Below are 25,291 nucleotides of genomic sequence, written 5' to 3'. Positions count from 1 at the left end.
GGCAGCTCACCACCACCTTCTCAAAGGCAATTAGGGATGGGCAATAAATGCTGGCCTTGCCAGCAACGCCCACATCCCAGGGACGAATTAAAAAAGAAAACCGTCTCTCTCATTCATGGGCACGATGCAATCAATCTATCCTCCTGATCACAACCTTCTCTATTTTGCTGCTATAATCTCCCCTGGACTTTCTTCTCTTGAAGGATATACTTGCCATAGAGGGAGTGCAACGTAGGTTCACCAGACTGGTTCCTGGGATGGGGGGATTGTCCTATGAGGAGAGATTGAGTAGACTAGGCCTATATTCTCTGGAGTTTAGAAGAATGAGAGGTGATCTCATTGAAACATACAACATTTTTACGGGGCTTGACAGGGTTGTTGCAGGGAGGATGTTTCCCCTGGCTGGGGAGTCTAGAACCAGGGGTCAGTGTCTCAGAATAAGAGGTCGGCCAGTTAGGACTGAGATGAGCAGAAATTTCTTCACTCAGAGGGTGGTGAATCTTTGGAATTCTCTGCCCCAGAGGGCTGTGGAGGCTCAGTCGTTGAGTATATTCAAGGCTGAGATCGATAGATTTTTGAATATTAATGGAATCAAGGGATATGGGGATAGTGCAGGAAAGTGGAGATGAGGTAGAAGATCAGCCATGATCCTATTGAATGGCGGAGCAGGCTCGAAGGGCCAAATGGTCTACTCCTGCTCCTATTTCTTATGTTCCGAATTTCCTGTCCTACACACTCTTCCCCCTCTCTATGTCCTCACTGTGTTGAAATCCAGACTCATTCTCACCATCTCCTACTCAGACTCATTCTTTCTCAGTACCTCAAAACTGTGGAACTCCTCACTCAGCTCAGTCTCCCCTTCCTCTGACAATCTACAACCCAAGCATGGTGTTGCCCAGTCACTGCTCCTCTCACCTTCTCTCCTACTCCAATGAAACCTTTTGGAAAGCTCAATACTTTTCTTCAATCTTAAAGAGCCATGATTTTCTTGGTTGCGGGGGGGGGGGGGGCAGGGAGTGTTCTACAATCTAGACATAGTTTTGATTGGTTGGGGAAACTCATATGCATAGAAACATAGTAAAATAGGAGCAGGAGTTGGCCATTCGGCCCTTTGAGCCTGCTCCGCCATTCAATATGATCATGGCTGATCCTCTATCTCAATACCATATTCCCGCTCTCTCCCCATACCCCTTGATGACTTTTGTGTCGAGAAATCTATCGATCTCCTTCTGAAATACAGTGTATTCCCCCTCACCAAAAAAAAGCCGCTGACACCACTGCCGTTTTCTGTGATTTTTCCTTCCCTCCCCCAGCACCACCGGGTGCGATTTTAATGGGGGTTCAAACACCCCCCGAAATTTGTGTGATTTATTTTTTTACTTGCGCTGCTCCATCTTTCGATGGAAGGTGCCTTTGATCACCTGATTGAAACAAGGGATGTCCTTCTGGAGCTGGTCAGTTCTGTAATCCGACCGGTGAAAACCCAATTAGTTGGGCTTGGGCTTCTAAATGTTGACCAATGCTTCCAAATATCAGAGTGACGTTACTGATCGACTAGCGGCACAGAACCAGCAGTTGGACTTAATGTTTTAGAGCTTTTCTCTAATAAGACTGATCGTTCATTTCCTTTGCTTTATTTGAATTGTTAGATTGATGGAAGTAAGAATTTTTCTGTTTGAACCTTGTTGTGAAATCACTATTTGAAAAATGGACCATTTGAAATAGTTTTGTTTGGAAACTCATTTCCCACCACCACCCCCCCTCAAAAAAACATGCTGATGACACCACTGCCATTTTCATCTGAATTTTTCTTTCCTCCCTCAGCACCACTGGGTGGGATTTTAACCCAGTCTAGCTGTTGGGCGTGGGATGAGAGGAGGGGGTAGGGTTAAACTCCCGCACCATTCCCGAACCCTACCCACCCCATTCATAGAAACATAGAAGATAGGAGCAGGAGTAGGCCGTTCGGCCCCTCGAGCCTGTTCCGCCATTTTATGAGATCATGGCTGATCATCTAAATTCAGTACCCTGTCCCTGCTTTCTCCCCACATCCCTTGATCCCTTTAGCCTTAAGAAATATATCCAACTCCTTCTTGAATATATTTAATGAATTGGCCTCTACTGCCTTGTGTGGTAGAGAATTCCACAGGTTCACCACTCTCTGGAAATTCATCCTCATCTCGGTCCTAAATGGCTTACCCCTTATCCTTAGACTGTGACCCCTGGTTCTGGATTCCCCGCCATCGGGAACATCCTTCCTGCATCTAGTCTGTCCAGTCCTGTTAGAATTTTATAAGTTTCAATGAGATCCCCTCTCATTCCTCTAAACTCCAGTGAATATAAGCTTAATCGACCCAATCTCTCCTCATACGTCATTCCTGCCATCCCAGGTATCAGCCTGGTGAATCTTTGCTGCACTCCCTCCATGGCAAGAACATCCTTCCTCAGATAAGGCGACCCCAATTTTAACTGGTGATTGTTTGGCTTTGAGACAGCAAAGCGGAGGGATGGGTGGGCCGGCGGATCTCAATGGCAAAATCACATCATTCAGACACGACGTGATTTTAACCACAGGGCAACTAAGGTCTGTACAGTTCCTCTGGCGGACACCAGGATCAGGCCAGAAGAGGCCCAGGTAAATCTTGTTGTGCTGGGAGGAGTTGACTCTGCCCCGGACCTCCCCCCGCCCCTCTCAATTACCTTGCTGGAGAGAATTTCCATGGCTCCCCGCCGGCCTATGGCCGCACATTTCCCACTTCCGCCTGTTGGGCTCAGTGCCATCCCCACCGGCTTCGGGCGTGAGTCCACGAGGGGGCATTGTGGCCTGGGAGTTAAAATCAGGGGAGTTGGACGGATCACCGCCCGCTTCGACCCCTGATATTCCCGACCCCCACCTCCCAACCCAGGTTAAAACCGGGACTGTTGTCAGATCTATGTCGCGTAACGTGATCAGTGAGAAAAGTGCTGATCCCCCTCCCCACCGACGCTCAATTTCCCCACTGTGAAGCCCCTTCAATACTCACGGACACAGACTCTGGGGTCCCGAATGTCTCTGGATGGGTCCTGGTAATAAAAGGGTTTGCACATCTCGCAGTTCCTGCCCATCGTGTTGTGGTGACACTTGTCGCACACACCTCCGCTCATGTTTCCCGTGGCTAAGTACACCGCCATGTCGAAGTGACACTTCCCCGAGTGATTGTTACAATTACATCCTGTAAACAAAGGAGGCTCGGTAAAGTTTAGGAAATCCCAGCCCGGATCTACACAGAACCTGATCACATCTCTCAAAGCTCCCAAAGCCCGTCGCCCACCTTGAATTAATTTGAGGTGCGTATATTTTGTTAAAAATCAGTTTAATCTTCATTTATGACAGATTTCAAGCACCAGCAAAGCAGCAAGAGGACATTCCCAATATGGGGCAATCTTACCAACGTGACATAGTGACCCCATAACCCCCCACCCACACCCGTCTGGTGGAAAACAGGTGGCGGGGGGGGGGGGCGGGGGTGGGAACAGTAAAAATGGATTGTGACAGCGAGAGTGTCAGACCTGCCCACATCAACTAACTCCTGACACTGTGGGAGAATGTCAGAGACTAGGTTGGAAAGGGTTAATCAGGGATACTGCAGCAAACGGATTCTCTGTCAGTGTCATAATACAGTGCTGTTGTTTTAATTGTAACTGTGTGAAGTGCTCCCTTTTCATCTTAAGAAAGATAATAATGCAGTTTACCTAGTTTTAAAACCATAATATTTTGAAATAGATAATCAGTGTCTGGGACGTTTGGAACGGAGCCTGTGTGGGAACGAATCAGATCGCGAGCACGAGCACGAGCCTGTTTGCGGAACACTGAGGTTCCATGTAGGAAAGAGGTCTGTGGAAGTTTGAAAGCCTTTAGAAAGGGAAAGAATATGCTGAAAGGTAGTTGATGTTTACCAGCGCTGATTGGAAGGACACTAGCAGCAAAGAGGCACCAGCTGCTCAGACACCTGCAATAAAGCACACGAGAAAGCTGGGAAACAAAAGAGAGCTGCCATACAACAGTGATAAGAAAGAGTATAAAGTGAGCGAGTCCATACCTAAACGGGGGCAGGGAGAGGTCGTGTGGGGGGGGGGAGCAAGCGGCGAAGCTGTCACTGCTCCCCCGGTCAGGCGTCAGCTTAAAACAGCAGATCGACTCCAATTACATCCTGATCTGCATATTTAAAGAGGACCCCGATCATCCTGGGGCAGGAAAAGAAAGAACTTGCATTTATATAGCGTCTTTCACCACCTCAGGAAGTCCCAAAGTGCTTTACAGAACTTTTGAGTGCAGTCACTGTTGTAATGTAGGAAACACGGCAGCCAATTTGCGCACAGCAAGCTCCCACAAACAGCAATGTGATAATGACCAGATAATCTGCTTTTTAGTGATGTTGATTGAGGGATAAATATTAGCCCCAGGACACCGGGGAGAACTCCCCAGCTCTTATTCGAAATAGTGGCCATGGGATCTTTTACATCCACCTGAGAGAGCAGACGGGGCCTCGGTTTAACGTCTCATCCGAAAGACGGCACCTCCGACAGTGCAGCGCTCCCTCAGTACTGCACTGGGAGTGTCAGCCTGGGATTATGGGACTCGAGTCTCTGGAGTGCGGCTTGAAGCCACAACCTGCTGACTCCGAGGTGAGAGTGCTACTACTAAGCCACGGCTGACACCTTAGAAGGGGATAATCAGGCACAGGTGTGCGATCATCCACTGGGGGGACACGAGAAATGTGAATTCAATTGAAGTGGAGAGAATACAGGACAGCCCGAGGGTGTGAGGTTATCCAATGGGTGTATAATACGACAGTGACTCAGGGAGGAAATCACGAGCGGTGCCATGGCAACGCGGAGCAAGTGGTTACTCCAAGGGGAAAGAGATAATGCAATGCAACTGGGGATTTGATAGCGAGAGGAGTAGACAGTCGCTTCTGCAACTGTAAACATGGCCCGAATTAGGTGCAGCCTTCCAGATGTGAAGGGAATAGAATGACTGCAGAAAATCAGAGACAGAAATCTCATGTCGGAACCAGTGTCGTAGGGAAGAATATAAAAGGGAACCCAAAAATCTTCTACCGGCATGTAAACAGTAAGCGGGTAGTAAGAGGCGGGGTGGGGCCTATTAGAGACAAAGAAGGTGTTATATGCTTAGAGGCGCAGGGCAAGGCTAGAATACTCTGAGTACTTTGTATCAGTGTTTACTAAGGAGGTGGATGCTGACAAAATATCGGTAGAAGTAGAAAAAGTAGAAGCAATGGAAGGGGTGAAAATCGATAGACAGGATGTACTAGAAAGGCTGGGTATGCTTAGAGTGGATAAGTCGCCTGGTCCAGATGGCTTGCATCCCAGGTTGCTAAGGGAATTGGGGGAGGAGATAGCGGAAGGGCTTGCCATAATTTTCCAATCTTCCCTAGATGCGGGGGAGGTGCCCGAGGATTGGAAAGTGACAAATGTGACACCATTGTTCAAGAAAGGGTGTAAGGACAATCCTAGTAACTACAGGCCGGTCAGTTTAACATCAGTGGTGGGTAAAGTTTTAGAAACAATAATCAAGGAAAACATTAACGGGCACTTGGAGAGGTTTAAGCTAATTAAGGTGAGCCAACACGGATTTGTAAAAGGCAGATCGTGTTTGACTAATCTAATTGAATTTTTTGATGAAGTAACAGGGAGGATTGACGAAGGGAATGCAATGGATTTTGTCTACATGGATTTTAGGAAGGCGTTTGACAAAGTACCACATAGAAGGCTGGTTAACAAAATTGAGGCTCATGGAATAGGTGGGTCAGCGGCAGCTTGGATAAGGAATTGGCTTAAGGACAGAAAACAGCGAGTTGTGGTAAATGGCTGTTTTTCAGACTGGAGGATGGTAGACAGTGGTGTTCCCCAAAGGTCATTGCTGGGGCCACTGCTTTTTTTGACATATATATATATAAATGACCTGGACATTGGAATACAGAGTAGAATTTCTAAATTTGCCGATGACACCAAACTTGGGGGTGTGGCAAACAGTGAGGATGATACCAATCGACTGCAACAGGACATAGAAAGGCTAGCAGAATGGGCAGACAAGTGGCAGATGGAATTTAATACAGAGAAGTGTGAGGTGATGCATTTTGGCAGAAGGAAGAGGGAGAGGCAATATACACTTAATGGCACAATTTTAAAGAGTGCAGGGACAGAGGGGCCTGGGAGTTAATGTGCATAGGTCCCTGAAGGTGGCAGGACATATTGAGAGAGTGGTTAGCAAAGCATATGGGATCTTGGGCTTCATAAATAGAGGTATTGAGTACAAAAGTAGAGAAGTTATGCTGAACATTTATAAACACTGGTTAGGCCACAACTGGTGTATTGCGTCCAGTTCTGGTCACCACACTTTAGGAAGGATGTGAAGGCCCTTGAGAGGGTGCAGAGGAGATTTACCAGAATGGTTCCGGGGATGGGGGATCTTAGCTACAAGAACAGGTTGGAGAAGCTGGATTTGTTTTCATTTGAGCAAAGGAGGTTGAGGGGTGATTTGATAGAGGTGTACAAGATTATGACGGGTTTGGATAGGCTAGACGGGGAAAGGCTGTTCCCACTAGTTGATGGTACAAGGACTAGGGGACACAGATTTAAGGTTTTGGGCAAGAGATACAGGGGGATGTGAGGAAAAACTGTTTTACGCAGTGAGTGGCGAGGACCTGGAACTCGCTGCCGACGGAAGTGGTGGAAGCGGAGACACTCAATGTTTTCAAGGGGAGACTGGATAGGCACTTGAGGGAAATAAACTTGCAGGGCTACGGGGATAGAGCGGGGGAATGGAACTGACTGGATTGCTCTACAGAGAGCCGGCACGGACTCGATGGGCCGAATGGCCTCCTTCTGTGCCGTTATAACTCTGACTTGGGTGTAGGGAGTACACTTTTGAAGTTTGCGGATGATACAAACCTGGATAGTAGCAGATTTCAGGAGGACACAGACAGACTGTGAAATGGGCAGACACATGGCAGATACAATTCACTGCATGAAGTGTGAAGTGATGCACTTTGGGAGGAACAACATGGAGAGGCAGTATAATCTAAATGGTACTAGTTTGAGGGGGTGCAATAGCAGAGGAACCTGGGGGTGCATATTCACAAATTCTTGAAGGTGGCAGGGCAAGTTGATAAGGTGGTTAAGAAAGCGTATGGGATACTCAGCTTTATAAATAGGGGCATTGAATACAAAAACAAGGAACCTTTACAAATCACTGGTTAGGCCTCAGCTGGAGTTTTGTGTACAATTCTGGGCACCGCATTTTAGGAAGGATGTCAAAGCCTTGGAGAGAGGGCAGAGGAGGTTTACCAGGATGATACCAGGGATGAGGAACTTCAGTTATGTGGAGAGATTGAAGAAGCTGGGATTGTTCTCCTGAGAGCAGAGAAGGTTAAGAGATTTAATAGAGGTGTTCAAAATTACGAGGGGTTTTAATAGAGCAAGTGGGGAGAAACTGTTTCCACTGGCAACTGGGTCAGTAACCAGAGGCCGTAGATTTAAAATAGTTGGCAAAAGAACTAGAGGGGAAACGAGGAGAAATTTCTTCACATAGAGGGTTGTTATGGACGGTTGATGTCAGCAGATTCTATAGGAACTTTCAAAAAACAAATGCACATGTACTTGAAGAGGACTGATTTGACAGGTTCTGGGGAGAAAGCTGGGGTGTGGGACTAAATTGGAACAGCTCTGTCAAAGAGCCGCCACAGGCACGATGGGCCGAATGGCCTCCTTTAATGCTGTAAGAATCTATGATTCTATGAAAGCTCCTAGTGCTGGATCTCATGGCTCGGATTTGGTTATTTGTACCAGGATAACAGAGGCAGCAAACGGGGATCTCCCGCTGACCCCAGCTGGAATAAAGCTCAGCTTAACACTCAGTAATTTACAGCCCTTGGCATAAACAACTGCAGACAGACCTGAGAGCAAACCCTGGGGAAAGACGCTCACTGTGAGTCACACTGACCTCACTCCACCCAGAACTTTATGTGCCTGAAAGATTGGGGAGAAGCCATGACGGGGATCTCTTAGAGAATAAACAAGTTTTAGGAACAGGAAAAGGCCATTAGGGCCAACAAACCTGCCACTTTTAGATAGATCGTAATCCTACTTACCCACCGACCCACCACCTCCCCCACTCCCACCGACCCACCACGTCCCCCAATCCCACCGACCCACGTCCCCCAATCCCACCGACCCGCCACGTCCCCCAATCCCACCGACCCGCCACCTCCCCCAATCCCACTGACCCACCACCTCCCCCAATCCCACCGACCCACCACGTCCCTCAATCCCACCTTCCCCCATATCCCTCAACCCCACCTTCCCCCATATCCCTTAACCCCACCGACCCACCATATCTCTCCTCTCCAAAAATCACCTGGTTACCTCTTGAATCAATTAACTCTCCGGTACTTCACTCAAGAGCCCGTCCTTTGAAGGCCAGTTTGGATAGTTGAGTGTTAGCTGGCAATTGAACCTTGGGGAAGGGGAGGCATCATTGCAAGGCCTGATTTGGTCCTCCCTAGTATCCAACCTTTCCAGGGGGAAGCCAGGCTTCCATCCCTAAACCAAGAGCACGGAGGCCAATTCTTACATCCGGGCTGAGATCAGCAACCTCAGCCTAGTCTTACATCGAGTCTACAGCACAGAAACAGGCCATTTGGCCTAACTGGTCTATACCAATGTTTATGCTCCAAATGAGCCTCCTCCCACCCTAGTTCATCTAACCGTAGCACCATATCTTTCTATTCCTTTCTCCCTCATGTGTTTATCCAGCTTCCCCTTAAATGTATCTCTGCTATTCGCCTCAACCACTCCCTGTGGCAGCGAGTTCCACATTCTCACCACTCTCTGAGTAAAGAAGTTTCTCCTGAACTCCCTGTTGGATTTATTAGTGATTATCTTATATTGATGGCCCCTAGTTCTGGTCTCCCCCACAAGTAGAAACAGTTTCTTTACGTCTACCCTATCAAACTCTTTCATTATCTTAAAAGCCAGGTCACCCCTCAGCCTTCTCTTTTCCAGAGAAAAGAGCCCTGGCCTGTTCAATCTTTCCTGTCAGCTCTGGTACCATCCTTCTCCAGTGCTTCGGCATCCATTTTATAATATGGAGCCCAGAACCGTTCTCCAAGTGTGGGCAAACCAAGGTTCGATACAGCTTTAACATTGCTCTTCAGTTTCATCCCTCTAGAAATGAACCCAGTGCTTGGTCTGTGCCTGGTCTCTGACTGAATCTGGGACAGCGCCAGTCTTGTCTCTCTGTACCACACACACACTGCACAAACCCGCAGAGCGTTCAATATATTGTCCCATCAACTCCCATGCCTGAAATCTCTGCTAATACTTACGTTTGCACGCGTTGGTGTTCCGTCCCTCGGCTGGTTTCCAGAGCAGCTCGTTATAAAAGTCGTCACATTTCTCGCAGTTTAACCCGTTTGTGTTGTGATTGCACACACATTTGCCATGAACCTGCCACACAAAGGGAAACAGTCACTCAAACGTTATTGATTCCAGGGTCAGCGGGTATACCGCATCGCCTGGGCGTGGAAAGATCGGAATCATTTAAAAATAAACCATTACCATTTATCTGAATTGATGACCTCGGGTGTATTTCCTTATACCAGAAAGCATCCTAGTAGAATAATTCTAATCTAAAGCCTTAATAACCTCCATGTTGTCCACCCAGTACTCTAACCAATGTCTTATTAAGTTTTATATCTGCTCATCATTACCTCTTGGTTGTTATATTCTATATCTTATGACAAAATCTAGAATTCCCTTCGTTTTCTTTTTACAGTCTTATCAACCTGAGACACTGCCTTAAATGTATATCCCCACTCCCCTTGCTCCACCATTGGCGGCCATGCGTCCAGCCGTCGAGGCCCTAAGCTTTGGAATCCCTCCCTAAACCTCTCCGCCTCTCTCTCCTCCTTCAAGACGCTCCTTGAAACCCAGCTCTTTGACCCAGCTTTTGTTCACCTGTCAGAATATCTCTTCATGTGGCTCGGTGTCAGATTGTGTATGATAATCGCTCCTGTGAAACGCCTTGGGAGGTTTTACTAAGTTAAAGGCGCTGGATAAATACAAGTAGTTGTATGTTGGAATCTGCTGAACTCTGCTTCTCTTGGCCTTATTGTGCTCACCTTCCCTCCCTCCACTCTGACCCTCGCTGGGTGCTAATTGACCCCTGGTGCTTCACCCAAGTGGTCATTCCCCATGCGTGACCCGAGACAGTTGTTGTCTCAATCTGCCTTTTAAGAATCTCAAATGAATATTTGTAAAGGGATCGCTGTACCATTCCTTCGATATCTCCTCGGATGCTGTCAATGGGGGCACACTCGCTGGCGTGCCCATAGCAGAAGCAGTTTCCTCGCACCACCAACTCATACATGGCGTAGTAATATTTCTCTTTAATCTCGTGGCGGGAATCGAGCAGGTTATCTCCCAGGGTGTGCAACTTGGTGAAATTCACACGCAGGTTGGTAATCTTCAATAAATCTTCAATAAAGAAAGAGTGAAACAGTGAGAGACGTGTACTACCCAATAGCTGGCATCACAATACAAGAATAGAACAGCAAACAGCACAAGAACATTCGAATTTGGATAGAAAGAACTTGCACTTATATCAGACCTTTCACCACCTCAGGACGGCCCAAAGCACTTCACAGCCAATGAAGTACTTTTTGAAATGTAGTCACTGTTGTAATGTAGGAAATGCGACAGCCAATTTGTGCACAGCAAGATCCCACAAACAGCAATGAGATTAATTACCAGATAGTCTATTTTAGGTGTTGGTTGAGGGATAAATGTTGGCAGGACACCGGGGAGAACTCCCCTGCTCTTCTTCCAATAATGCCATGGGATCTTTTACCTCAGAGGGCAGACGGGGCCTCGGTTTAACATCTCATCCGAAAGACAGCACCTCCGACAGTGCAGCACTCCCTCAGTACTACCTCTCCGACAGTGCAGCGCTCCCTCAGTACTGGCCCTCCGACAGTGCAGTGCTCCCTCAGTGCTGCCCCTCCGACAGTGCAGCGCTCCCTCAGTACTGGCCCTCCGACAGTGCAGTGCTCCCTCAGTGCTGCCCCTCCGACAGTGCAGCACTCCCTCAGTACTGCCCCTCCGACAGTGCAGTGCTCCCTCAGTACTGACCCTCCGACAGTGCAGCACTCCCTCAGTACTGCCCCTCCGACAGTGCAGCGCTCGCTCAGTACTACCCCTCCGACAGCGCAGCGCTCCCTCAGTACTGCCCCTCCGACAGTGCAGCGCTCGCTCAGTACTACCCCTCCGACAGTGCAGCACTCCCTCAGTACTGCCCCTCCGACAGTGCGGCACTCCCTCAGTACTGCCCCTCCGACAGTGCGGCGCTCCCTCAGTACTGCCCCTCCGACTGTGCGGCACTCCCTCAGTACTGCCCCTCCGACAGTGCGGCGCTCCCTCAGTACTACCTCTCCGACAGTGCGGCGCTCCCTCAGTACTGGCCCTCCAACAGTGCAGCACTCCCTCAGTACTGCCCCTCCGACAGTGCAGCGCTCCCTCAGTACTGGCCCTCCGACAGTGCAGCGCTCGCTCAGTACTACCCCTCCGACAGTGCAGCGCTCCCTCAGTACTGCCCCTCCGACAGTGCAGCGCTCCCTCTGTACTGCCCCTCCGACAGTGCAGCACTCCCTCAGTACTGCCCCTCCGACAGTGTGGCGCTCCCTCAGTACTGCCCCTCCGACAGTGCGGCGCTCCCTCAGTACTGCCCCTCCGACAGTGCGGCGCTCCCTCAGTACTGCCCCTCCGACAGTGCGGCGCTCCCTCAGTACTGCCCCTCCGACAGTGCGGCGCTCCCTCAGTACTGGCCCTCCGACAGTGCGGCGCTCCCTCAGTACTGGCCCTCCGACAGTGCGGCGCTCCCTCAGTACTGCCCCTCCGACAGTGCGGCGCTCTCTCAGTACTGCCCCTCCGACAGTGCAATGCTCCCTCAGTACTACCCCTCCGACAGTGCAGCATCCCCTCAATACTGCACTGGGAGTGTCGGCCTGGATTATTCAGGGCTATGGATAAAGAGCAGGGGAGTGGGACTAATTGGAGAGCTCTTTCAAAGAGCCGGCACAGGTACGATATTGTATAGGATAAAAATAGATAAAGAAGAGGTACTTAAAAGGTTGGCAGCGCTCAAAATAGAAAAGTCACCCAGTCTGGGTGGAATACATCCTAGGTTGCTGAGGGAAGTAAGGGTGGAACTAAGATATGGGAATTATGCCAGAGGACTGGAGGATTGCAAATGTTACACCCCTATTTAAAAAAGGGGAGAGGGATAAACCCGGAAACCAGAGGCCAGTCAGCCTAACGTCAGTAGTGGGGAAACTTTGAGATAATAATGTGGGAGAAAGTTAATTGGCACTAGGTAAAGTATCGGCTAATAAAGTGAGCATGGATTTGTTAAAGGCAAATCGTGTTTGACTAACTTGATCAAGTTCTTTGATGAAGTAACGGAGAGTGTTGATGAGCATAGTGCGGTTGATGTTGTGTATATGAACTTTTAAAAGGCGTTTGACAAAGTATCACATAATAGACTTGTTAGCAAAATTGAAGCCCATGGGATTAAAGGGACAGTGGCTGCATGGATACAAAATTGGCTGAGGGACAGAAAGCAGAGAGTAGTGGTGAAGGGTTGTTTTTCAGACTGGAGGGAAGTGGGGTTCCTCATGGGTCGGTATTAGGACCACTGCTCTTTTTGATATATATTAATGACCTGGACTGGGTATACAGGGCATAATTTCAAAGTTTTCAGATGATACAACACTCAACAATGTAGTAAACAGTGAGGAGGATAGTAACGGACTTCAGGAGGACACAGACAGACTGGTGAAATGAGCAGACACGTGGCAGATGAAATTTAATGCAGGGAAGTGTGAAGTGATACATTTTGGTAGGAAGAATGAGGAGAGACAATATAAACTAAAGGGTACAATCCTAAAGGGGGTGCAGGAACAGAGACCGGGGGGTGTCCGTACACAAGTTTTTGAAGGTGGCAGGGCAGGTTGTGAAGACTGTGATTCTGTTACTTTGAAAGACGAAAACCCTCACACTAATGGAATAAACAGTGAAACTACACAGCCAATAGCTTCAACACTGGATCCCACAGCAAACAAAGAGGAAAGAGTCAGTCACACTGGCGGTCAGAGAAACTCTCCATAGCTGACCTCTTCCACTCACTTTTCCTGAATGAAGGGAGTGGATTAAAAGTCATCACACACGGAAAACATTTACTGGCAACTGGCCAACAACAACACACCCTGGGATGGTCCCAAAGTTGTGAGTGGGTGGGAGAGAAGCAGAGATGGATATTGTGTGTGAATGTGTTACACAACGCACGCACTAACACCGACTGACTAATGAATCCCACATTTACCATACTTCAGACCCAACACTTGTTTTCTTACCAAGTGTAGTCATTACTATTAAATGTAAGAGCCTGTGAAACTTGTCCTTCATATTTCTATATACTACTAACACACTGGAGTTGAGTTACAAGTTAGTTTTTCCCCTTGTTAGTTCTACCCAGAGTTAGTATTTCCCTTGGGAGACTGGATGGGTGGGTCATAGTCCATGTAAGGCTAAACATACAAGGTTATCAAACACTGGAGGCAATGTAGAAAGGGCAACCAAACTGATAGTCAACTTAAGGCTTTTGTGATATGAAGAGAGGTTGAAGTGCCTGGGATTTTTATTTTGGAGAGAAGGCTCAGGGCAGATTCAAGATTCTGAAGGGCTTGGCACAAACTCCAATACCAGAGGGAATGTGCGCAGTCATTCCGAGAGCGGTGAGTGTGTGGAGTGGACTGCCCAGAGAGTGTGAGAACATTTGAGGGAGAGTTGGACAGATCTTTGAGGGACTAGGCGATTGAGGGGGAATTAGATTTTGAGGCTAGCCTAATGAACTGCACAGACTTGTCTGGTCTCAAGCACGCCAAACAGGTCTGGTATCCAATTGGAGTCGAACTCCAAGGGTTAAATTACGAGGAGTGATTACACAAACTAGGGTTGTATTCCCTGGAATTTAGAAGGTTAAGGGTTGATCTGATCGAAGTTTTCAAGATATTAAGGGGAACAGATAGGGTAGATAAGAGAGAAACTATTTCCGCTGGTTGGGGATTCTAGGACTAGGGGGCAGAGTCTAAAAATTAGAGCCAGACCTTTCAGGAGTGAAATTAGGAAACACTTCGACACACAAAGGGTGGTAGATGTTTGGAACTCTCTTCCGCAAACGGCAATTGATGCTGGGTCAATTGTTAATTTTAAATCTGAGATTGACAGATTTTTGTTAGCCAAAGGTATTAAGGGATATGGGCCAAAGACGGGTAAATGGAGTTAGGTCGCAGATCAGCCATGATCTCATTGAATGGCGGGGCTCAATGGCCTCCTCCTGTTCCTATGTTTCCCCATTCACTGGTGCCCTCCCCAATTCCCCCATTTGCTGGTACCATCCCCAATTCCCCATTTACTGGTGTGTACCCCCCGCAATTGATACTGAGAAGTGCAGAGGAACAAAGGGACCTTGGAGTGCATGTCCACAGATCCCTGAAGGTAGCAGGACAGGTAGATAAGGTGGTTAAGGCATACAAGATACTTTCATTTATTAGTCGAGGCATAGAATATAAGAGCAGAGAGGTTATGCTTGAGCTGTATAAAACATATGTGCCTCTTCATTAACCCCTCCCCCCCGCCGCTGCTCCTCCATTATAAAGAATGGGAATCTATAGATGGGACCTCGTGCTAAACGCAAGCTTTGATGGCCGAAGGTCACCACTGGTCTCCTTCAGGAACTGCCCAGTGTCCCCAGGTAGTCACTTGTTTAGCTTCTGACTGACTTCTTCCTGTTCCAGTATTCTCCCCTCCTCAGGGCACGCACTCGCCTCGGGATGCACTCCCATGGGTGCCAGTTGCCCCTCCGTTACCTCCCGCAAGGGCCCATTCTTCATGTGTGAAGAACATGAGAAGATTAGTAGGCCATTCAGCCCTTCGAGCCTGTCCGCCATTCTATTCCTCTGGCAGACTAGTCACATACTGATGGATCTCAATCAGGGACAGGAACCCTGACTGATTTTTCTCCCCTTCCTAAACCAATTCTAGTCCCTACTGCCATCTGAGCGGAGACCAGCTAGCAAACCGAGGATCGAAGTTGGGACCTGGCCTTCCTTGTGTGTGTCCTATAAAAGAAACAGACAAAGACCATGCGTTGATAGCTCCCTTCGTGCCCTCAGGACACCCCAAGCAATGAATTACTTTCAAAGGTCAGCCACAGCTGTTTCTGGGCCAGCTCTGCCGATACAATGCTTCACCTGGGAGGAGCCATGAGCGAGAAGCACAGAACTTACTCTGGATCTGAGGACTGTAGGGGTCTTTAATGGAAATCGCTGGGTCCAGAACTCTGTAGATCACCTGCAAAGAAAGAAAACAACTTTAATCAGTATTATGTCCGTGTGTAATTGAGACACGGACTGCAGGAGTTGGTTATAACAGGTCTTTACTGAGTGGAGACAAACTGGAACAAACTATGCAAAGTTACTACACAGGCTTATATACAGGGGTGGTCACTACTGGTACTGCAGTATACAGGGGCTGCAGAATATAGTTCCTTCTGCAAAGTACATACACTACAATTCCTCCCCTTTTAGCTAAACAGTACATAACATTCGATTAATAATTAAATAATATATTTACAATTACAGTTGTCATATACATTAGCTGAAGTTAAGCAATTATAAGTTCAGTCTTTGAGGAGGCTTCCTGATTCTGTCTGGATAACGCCTCTTTGGGGTATCAGGTTCTTCTGGCAGAGTTGATTCGGAATCAACGTCGTTGTTGGGTTCGTCTGCTTCCAATATTCCCGATTCTGAGGTAGATGCAATTGGTATTTCGGTTTCATCACCAGGGGTATCGGATCGTGGTGTGGAATTGACGTTTTCCAGTGACTCTAGAATCTGGTCAGCATGGCGTCTTACAATGCTCTCTCCAACGTCCACGGTATACATTAGAGGTCCTTGCCATGTACAGATCATTCCTGGCTGCCATTTCTCTGTGCGGTAGTCCCGGGCCAAAACTGGTTGACCTATCTTAAAACTCCTGGTCGGCCTTTCATTCATATTCTTAAACTGCCTGTTCGCCACATCTCTTCTGATGTTTGGCTTAACCAAATCCAAGCGGCATCGTAGTCTTCGATTGAAGAACATCATGGCTGGAGTTTGGTTGGTAACCGCATGTGTCGCATTCCGGTAGGCAAACAAGAAGTTATCCACCTTGTGTTGTAGGGTTATGTCTTCATTACACATTGCCTTGATAGCCTTCTTGAATGTTTGAACGAACCTCTCAGCCAATCCATTGGTGGCTGGATGATATGGGGCGGATGTGTAATGCTTAACACCATTGTTCTTTAAGAACCTCCGGAACTCTTCAGACACAAACTGTGGTCCATTGTCGGAGCAAATCTGTTCAGGCAGCCCATTTCTGGCGAATATGGTTCGTAAGACTGTGATAGTTTTTTCTGTGGTGGTTGAGGACATTTTTATTACCTCTGGCCACTTTGAATGTGCATCCACCGCAATTAAAAACATCGAGTCCATAAATGGACCAGCAAAATCAATGTGCACCCTTTGCCATGGAGATGAGGGCCACTCCCATGGATGTAGAGGGGCTTATGGTGGGGCGTTTTGGACCTTCTGGCATCCTGTACAGCTCTTGGTCATCTCTTCGATTTCTCTATCGATTCCCGGCCACCACACAAACGCTCTGGCTAAGTTCTTCATTTTTACCCCTCCCAGATGACCCTCATGAAGCTCATTGAGCACTCTATCCTTCAATTTGGGTGGAATTACTAATCTGGATCCACACATCAAGGTTCCTCTGCACACTGACAGCTGTTCTCTTCTCGGCAAGAATGCTGGCAACAGTGGTTCGCCATGTGCTGGCCATCCCTTCACCGTTAAATCATAGACCCAGGAGAGTGTCGGGTCATTTCGTGTTTCCTTTTCTATGTTTGCATTCGTCACAGGTAGACATTCGACTATGGTCGAGTGGAATATCTCCACTGGATCCACTGCAGGTGCTTCTTCCACCATCGGCAACGGTAGGCGCGACAATCCATCAGCATTCCCATGCTGTTTAGTTCCTTTGTACTCGATGTCATATTGGTGTGCCCCTAGGAAAAGGGACCACCTCTGTAGCCGTTGTGCTGTCATTATCGGGACGCCCTTCTGAGGGTCGAAAATGGAGACAAGAGGTTGATGATCAGTTAGTAGAGTAAATTTCTGACCGTGCAGGTAGTGATTGAACTTCTTCACCCCCCACACCAGGCTGAGGGCCTCTCTGTCAATCTGGGCGTAGTTACGCTCGGCTGAAGTTAACGAGCGTGACGCAAAAGCTATCGGCCTCTCTGAACCATCAAGGAATTTATGTGACAGTACCGCTCCAATGCCGTAGGGAGATGCATCACACGCCAGTCTTATCGGTAGTGATGGGTTTAGTGAGCCAATACTTCTCTTGAAGTGATTAGGTCTTTACTTTTCTGAAAGGCCCGCTTACATTCATCGCTCCATTTCCACGCTACTCCAGTTTGTAGCAGGGCGTTCAGTGGGTGCAGAATTGTGGACAAATTCGGCAAAAACTTATGGTAGTAATTCACCAATCCGAGGAATGACCTCAGTTGCGACACATTTTCAGGCGCTGGAGCCTTAACTACCGCTTCAATTTTGTCAGGGGACTTATGTAACCCCTCTTCATCAATCACGTGGCCACAATACGATATCTGTTTCTTAAAAAACTTGCACTTGGGGCGATTGGCTCGTAGCCCATGTTCTCTTAGTCTAGTGAGCACCTGCTCTAGGTTGGCAAGGTGTTCACTGTCATCTTCACCTGTCACTAGGATGTCGTCCAAGTAACACTGAGTCCCCGGAATCCCTTGCAGGACTTGTTCCATCGCTCCTTGCCATATTGCCGGAGCTGATGCTACTCCGAATACCAGTCGATTGTACTGGTAAAGACCTTTGTGAGTGTTTATCGTGAGATACTTCCTAGAGGTTTCTTCAACCTCCATCTGCAAATATGCTTGTGCTAGGTCAATTTTTGTAAAACGCTTCCCTCCAGATAGTGAGGTGAAAATATCTTCTATCCTCGGGAGAGGATATTGTACTGTGTGAAGGACTGGGTTTACCATCACCTTGAAGTCCCCACAGATGCGAACCTTCCTTGGCTCCTCAGACTTATTGTTTAACGTTTTCTTCATGGCAGGAACGATGGGTGTCGCCCACTCGCTCCAGTCTACCTTAGATAACACGCCTGCATTCTCCAGACTCTCCAGCTCTGCCTCGACGGCTGGGCGAATTGCATATGGTACCGGTCTTGCTTTGAAAAACTTGGGAATTGCATTCTCTTCTATTTTTATCGAGGCGGTTACGCCTTTAAGAGTTCCCAGTTCTTGTTGAAATACCTCTTTGGCGTTAGCTAAGATTTTTGACAATCGTCCAGGTGTGGCGTCGTCATCCTTTTTACCAGCCACCGTCAGTGCGTGAATGGAGTGCCAGTCTAAACTTATCTTTCTGATCCATTCACGTCCCAATAACGGTGGTCCACCATCTTGAAGTATGTACAGATACAATTTCTGTATTCCTTGCCGTTGTATTCGACAGGCACCCTTATTTTCCCTCTGGGGTATACTTTTTGCCCCGTATACGTCTTCAAGACAATGGATGTCTCTTTCAAGGGTATGTGTGAGAATAGCCGCTCGTAGTCTCGTCGATTCATGACGGTCAGGGCTGATCCTGTATCCAATTCCATTTTGACTTGGGACCCTGCTATCGTGAGGGTGACCCAAATGGTTCGGTGATCCTCTTTTGCGATTACGTTGTGAAGTTTGAGACAGCTTAGTCTCTTGTTCCCGGATTCACTATCGCTCATCTGGTCTTCGGAACTACTGTCCGTCATCTTTTGTACTTTCCTGTACTGTTCCTTAGTAGCCTTTTTGTTGTCGTTAGTCTTCTTCCCAGACCTGCAAACTCGTGCAATGTGTCCCATCTTTCCGCATTGCCTGCATATTTTGTCCTTGGACCAGCAGTCCTTCTGGCCATGGGTTGTTCTGCCGCAGCGATAACATTTTTCAAATCCCCGTGTCATTTCGTGGGTGCCGTATTCCTGTGGCTTTTGCTGTATTTCCGCAGCTCCCCTTGCTGCTGCTTCGTACGATACTGCCACGCTGAAAGCCTTATCTAGCGTCAGCTCTTTTTCTGAGAGTAACCTCTTCTGGGTTCCTTCACTCAGGAGTCCACAGACAAATTTGTCCCGTAGGGTATCTGCCAGTCCTGCTTTGAACTGGCAGTGCTTTGATAGCTTGTGTAGTTCCGTAAGGTAATCAGCATTGCTCTCATCTTTATGCTGATTTCTCCTGTGGAATTTAAATCTTTCTGCTATCAGCAGCGGTGTAGGATTTATGTGTTCCTGTAGGATATCAACAATTTCGTTAAAACTCTTCGCCATCGGTTTGGCTGGAGTAATCAGGTTCCGCAATAGGCCGTACGTTCTTGCGCCCATTAAGTTTAGTAGTACCGATGCCTTTTTCTCATCGGCTACTTCGTTTGCCTCGCAATATACTTCGACTCTTTCCACATACGTGGTCCAGTCTTCTATTGCATTATCGAAGGCAGTGATATTGCCAGTCTTCGGCATCTTGGAAATCTAAGATGGCGCCTACCGCGCTTTGCCTTCTTCCCCGATTTAACAAAATGGCGCCTCCCGCGACTTCCGTCTTCTCCGCTGCTGCTAGCGCTGTTGCTGGCGTTTTACGCCTTGATGGCGACGCCCTATGGTCTTCGCGCACTTCCCCCCGCGCTGCTGCTAACGCCGCTCTCCGCGGTTCTCGTGGCAAACTGCAGCTCCTCGCGGCTTTCTGTGCTTCTAATTTCTTTTATGTCCCCGTCGTCGGAGCAACCCTGCGGGACACTTTCCTCCCTCTTCTCGGGTCTGTACGCTGCCCGGCTTCGTAGCACCGGCTGTGTGCTCCACCCTCTCTCTCTCTCTCTCTCTCCTCTTCCCGACAACGCTGCTCGGCCCCGTTGAAAAGCCACCCGATCAAGCTCTAGCCCGCCGCAGCCCAGGAAGGATCAGTGTACTACCTGCCACCAGCCCGATTAGCTGGAACACCATCGACAGGATAACCAAGCCCCGCTCTCGACAGCCTCTCCTGCAAATCTTCAACTCCGATGAATCAGAGGCGGTTGCCCACGGTCGACGCCCGTTTCTTCTGATTGTTTTATTTTATTTTATTTTTTTCTTTCTTCCTTCTGGCCTCGACCTCTGACAACTTCGCTTCAGGGATGGATCCCCATGAGGTGGTGCAGACTGTAGGTAAGTTCGGATCTGCTCGTCGCCAGTATTATGTCCGTGTGTAATTGAGACACGGACTGCAGGAGTTGGTTATAACAGGTCTTTACTGAGTGGAGACAAACTGGAACTAGCTATGCAAAGTTACTACACAGGCTTATATACAGGGGTGGTCACTACTGGTACTGCAGTATACAGGGGCTGCAGAATATAGTTCCTTCTGCAAAGTACATACACTACAATCAGAATGTAAACTGTTGAGAACAAGTGGAAAGAAAAATACATCCCTATCTGGATTAGGCCTTCTCCCCGCTCCCCGAGGAGTCCTTTCCCAGTAGACGCTCCTCCCGTGGACCCCCCTCCCCGCGGACCCTTCTCCCCCCATCCGTGGACCCCACCCCCCCGTGATCCCCTCCCCCCACCGTGGACCCCCCTCCGGCCCCCCCACCCCGCCCGTGGTCCCCTCCCCTGCCCCCGTGGTCCCCTCCCCTGCCCCCGTGGACCCCCCTCCCCGTGGACCCTTCCCCCCCACCCGTGGACCCCACCCCCCCATGGTCCCCTCCCCTGCCCCCATGGACCTCCCCCCCCGTGGTCCCCTCCCCCGCCCCCGTGGACCCCCCCCATGGATCCCCTCCCCTCCAACAGTGTGGCTCTCCCTCAGTACTACACTGGGAGTGTCGGCCTGGATTATGGCCTCAAGTTCTGAAGGCAGACCGGGGAGTCCAAGAAGTGCATTGCACCTATTCGCATCCCTGAACAAGTGTTTGTTTTGTCACTCACCTCTCCCTCAGTCGAAGGCTCAATGTCGGAGTAGCGCGATTCACAGATGACGTCATCCACCTTTCTCAGGGGCCCCCGTGACACGTTCTTGAAATCAGAGGCACAATCGTAGCTGAAGTACCGATAGACCTGCCACGTGTGGCCAAAGTCTGCCGAGCGCTCAATCAACAGGGCAGCCGGTCTGAAGGTCTGTGGAGAGACAATCCCAATTACACGCTTTGCTCCTTCAAGTCTTTCCCTCTAATTTCCTCTCCTTCTTTGCTAACTCTTACTGGGTGCTACAGGTGCCCACCAGTAACTCACCCAAGTGGCTGATCTTCATGTGGGATTCAAGTGAGCGGTGACAATATATTCAACTGTGGAGGCATCAAAGCCAAACAAAAGTGAGGGGCAACATGCTATTCGACTGTGGAATCATTACAGTCAAACCGAGTGAGCGGCAACATACTATTCGACTGTGGAGGCTCCACAGTTGAACCCGATGTTGTCCTCACTTGATGTCTGAACATGCACTTTCTATGGATGGAGGGGTGTGAAGTTTAATAGGACAGTAGGAACCCTGGCTTATTTTCCTGAGACCAGAGGTGCTGAGGCCAACTTTAGTGTCCTTTCTCCTGCCCCAGCTGAGATCAGCACAGACCAGGGATCAAACCCGAGGCCGTCTTGGCTTGTGTGGCTTAGCAGAGGGGTGAATGAAAAAGTAAGAGGGAATGAACTCATGTTATTTCCACCTGATCCCGCACACGTGTGTTCAACATGCTTCTACACGTATGTGGAGGATACCCAGCTCTATCTCCGCTATCAATTTAACTGCTGTGGTAAGGGTGTCAGCCGTGGCACAGTGGGTAGCTCTCTCGCCTCTGAGTCAGAAGGTTATGGGTTCCAGTCCCACTCCAGGGACTTGAACACAAAAGGGTGTATGCCGCTCTTGGGCAACACAAAGGATTAAAAAAAAAATCTCCTGGGGATGTGGGTGTCGCTGGCAAGGCCAGCATTTATTGCCCGTCCCTAATTACCCTGAGAAGGTGGTGGTGGCCCTTATCTTGAACCACTGGTGGCGGTTTTGATACAACTGAGGGGCTTGTTTCAGAGGACTAGTCACATATAGGCCCAGACCGGGTAAAGACGGCAGGTTTCCTTCCCTCAAGGACAATCCGACAGCTTCATGGTCACTTTTACTGAGCCCGGCTTTGAGGTGAAGAAATCGCCGTGGGCCTCCCAATCGAGGCTCCCTCCAGCTAGCCATTGATCTCGAGACCAACCAACAACCACTTGGCTCCAGTCAGTCCCAAACAAAGCTCAGCTCCAGCTCACACACTGCAGGTCGCTACGCCCGAGATGAGGAAGCTGTGATTGTTGCTCACAAACTGCCCAAACTCCCAGCTGGTCAGTCGTAGCAGCTTCTCATTTCCAGATTTTTCACTATGGTGGGATTTGAACTCATGTTCTCGAGATCACTGATCCAGCAACACACCCCCTACCCACCAGTACCCCTTGTACCCTTGGCTTGTATTCAGACAGGGGTCCTACAGATGTGAGGATTTTTTTGCATTATTCTTTCTTGGGATGTGGGCGTCGCTGGCAAGGCCGGCGTTTATTGCCCATCCCTGATCGCCCTGAGAAGGTGGTGGTGAGCCTTCTTCTTGAACCGCTGGTCATGGATTTGATACAGCTGGGTGCCTCGCTAGGCCACTTCAGGGGGCAGTTAACCCTGCGCGCTTGCATGCCTACCTTAAACGTCATGATGAGGTGGGTGAAGTGGAATTCAGCCTCCAGGTCCAGACGTAAATGGACATTCGACACACCTGCAGGAAAAAAATCCATCAGCCTCGGCAAGTCCAAGGGATCGGCCAGGAATGGTTGGGGACCCGGGACCAGGACCGGCCTCGGCTGAGAGGCTCCACTGTGCTGGCGGGAGAGTCCGATGAGCAACAAGTTCGGGACACTTCAGTCCAGTACGTAGTCGAACTCACAGCACAACATGGCACCTAATTCCGATTTGACTCAGAGGTTACAGAGGGCTAAGGTGGTAATTCGGAAATGCTAGACTGGTGCGGTAAGGGGCATTCTACAAAGGTTGGGACAGTGGAGAGTTCAGAGAGCAGGCAACACAATCGCACTTTCTAAACCTGTCAGTGACCTTTTATTATATTTGATAAAGATCTCGACATACTTGGAATTGTCACAGGTGCAAAGTTTCTGTCGCACTCACACCCTATTAGCTCAAGTATCGTAATACAACAGGAAGCCATTCGCCAAAGAGCAGGAAACATATTCAAAGAGTAGGATTCCCCTCAGACTTCCCTCAGCAGCAGTCTAATTGACCTGGGGTTTCAAGCAGTCCCCCACAGTTAGTATTGAGCAAGAAGGTCTGATTTCTGCTCTGGTCCAAAGGATATTGAACTGCGTTGGAGGTGGGGGTAGTGCCTGTTACACGCGCGCCCGTTACACGGCCCGCCCGTTACACGCCCAACCATTACATGCCCACCCGTTACACACCCGCCCATTACACGCCCGCCCGTTACACGCCCCGCCCATTACACGGCCCGCCCGTTACACGCCCAACCATTACACGCCCACCCGTTACACACCCGCCCATTACACGCCCGCCCGTTACACACCCGCCCATTACACGCCCGCCCGTTACCTGCCCCGCCCGTTACCTGCCCCGCCCGTTACACACCCGCCCGTTACCTGCCCCGCCCATTACCTGCCCCGCCCGTTACCTGCCCCGCCCGTTACACGCCCGCCCGTTACTCCCCTCCACTAATTTCAATAGAAAAGGAGAATCGGGCGGGTGCGTAACGGGTGGGTGGGGGGGGGCATAACAGGCGGGGGTCGCATAACGGGCAAGGAGTGTGTAACGGGCGGGGGTGAGTAACGGGCGGGGTGTGTAACGGGCGGGGTGTGTTACGGGCGGGGTGTGTTACGGGCGGGGTGTGTAATGGGCGGGGTGTGTAACGGGCGGGGTGTGTAACGGGCGGGGTGTGTTACGGGCGGGGTGTGTAACGGGCGGGGTGTGTTACGGGCGGGGTGTGTTACGGGGGGTGTGTTACGGGCGGGGTGTGTTACGGGCGGGGTGTGTTACGGGCGGGGTGTGTAACGGGCGGGGTGTGTTACGGGCGGGGTGTGTTACGGGCGGGGTGTGTTACGGGCGGGGTGTGTTACGGGCGGGGTGTGTTACGGGCGGGGTGTGTAACGGGCGGGGTGTGTTACGGGCGGGGTGTGTTACGGGCGGGGTGTGTTACGGGCGGGGTGTGTTACGGGCGGGGTGTGTTACGGGCGGGGTGTGTTACGGGCGGGGTGTGTAACGGGCGGGGTGTGTAACGGGCGGGGTGTGTAACGGGCGGGGTGTGTTACGGGCGGGGTGTGTTACGGGCGGGGGTGAGTAACGGGCGGGGTGTGTAACGGGCGGGGTGTGTAACAGGCGGGGTGTAATCTGCTACCCCTGGTGGGGGTGGGGGAGTGGGGAGAGGGGGAGTGGAGGTAGTTGGGAGAGGGGAGGGGGGGGAGTGGGGAGAGGGGAGCGGGAGGAGTGATGACTGTTTAAAGACAATCTCTTCTTTCAGCTAAAGGACCTGTGTAGTCAAAAGGAAGCGAGACAGATAACACAAGGAGCAAATTGACTGAAGCTTGCCCTGGGAGGCCCCTCCATATCTTGGCACTCCCTGCTGATCACAATACGCACCATAGCAAGACTTGTTGCATGAAGGAATCTAGCCGAAACAAGGCTGTGATTGAATCGCATGCACACTGCTGCTGCCTGACCCTGAACAGACCCCCCAGCTGAACTTCCTGGCTGTGTGACCACCTCACCCCCGCCACCGCTCCCACCTCCCCCTCCTCCACCAAAGTTTCAGCTGTAACAGCACTCTGACAGTGCAGCCTGTTTCACTGCAGAGCAGATTCCTCAGAATTTTCCATTGACGTAGAGAGTCAGGAACATGCATTAAAGAACAATCTGGAATTCCTTTCCATAAATGCCTTTAGCAGAGGGATGAATTAAAAATTAAGAGGGAATGAGTTCACGTTATTCCCACCTGATCCCGCACACGTGTGCTCAACACGCTTCTACACGTATGTAGACGATACCCAGCTCTATCTCCGCTAT

The 25,291-nt window shown here is 49.7% G+C and overlaps 1 protein-coding gene across 3 annotated transcripts in view; it reads right to left on the bottom strand.

Annotated features, from left to right (window-relative positions):
• LOC147111358 (laminin subunit beta-2-like) overlaps window positions 1–25,291 on the bottom strand; it is a 201,977-nt gene that overhangs the window by 108,957 nt on the left and 67,729 nt on the right. For all 3 annotated transcript variants that reach the window (XM_086002168.1, XM_086002166.1, XM_086002167.1), the window contains exons 4-9: window positions 22,912–22,985; window positions 21,181–21,369; window positions 15,408–15,471; window positions 10,337–10,539; window positions 9,390–9,510; window positions 3,024–3,212 (exon numbers count right to left, since the gene is read on the bottom strand). In XM_086002168.1, coding sequence (XP_085858294.1) covers window positions 3,024–3,212; window positions 9,390–9,510; window positions 10,337–10,539; window positions 15,408–15,471; window positions 21,181–21,369; window positions 22,912–22,985 — 840 coding nt within the window. The remainder of the gene's footprint in view (window positions 1–3,023; window positions 3,213–9,389; window positions 9,511–10,336; window positions 10,540–15,407; window positions 15,472–21,180; window positions 21,370–22,911; window positions 22,986–25,291) is intronic.

Source organism: Somniosus microcephalus, chromosome 11 (genome assembly GCF_052327205.1).
Source record: "Somniosus microcephalus isolate GS21.2 chromosome 11, FLI_Smic_1.0, whole genome shotgun sequence".
NCBI classification, from domain to species: domain Eukaryota; kingdom Metazoa; phylum Chordata; class Chondrichthyes; order Squaliformes; family Somniosidae; genus Somniosus; species Somniosus microcephalus.
Note: the sequence above shows the minus strand (reverse complement) of the source record. Positions and strands in the feature narration are given on the sequence as shown.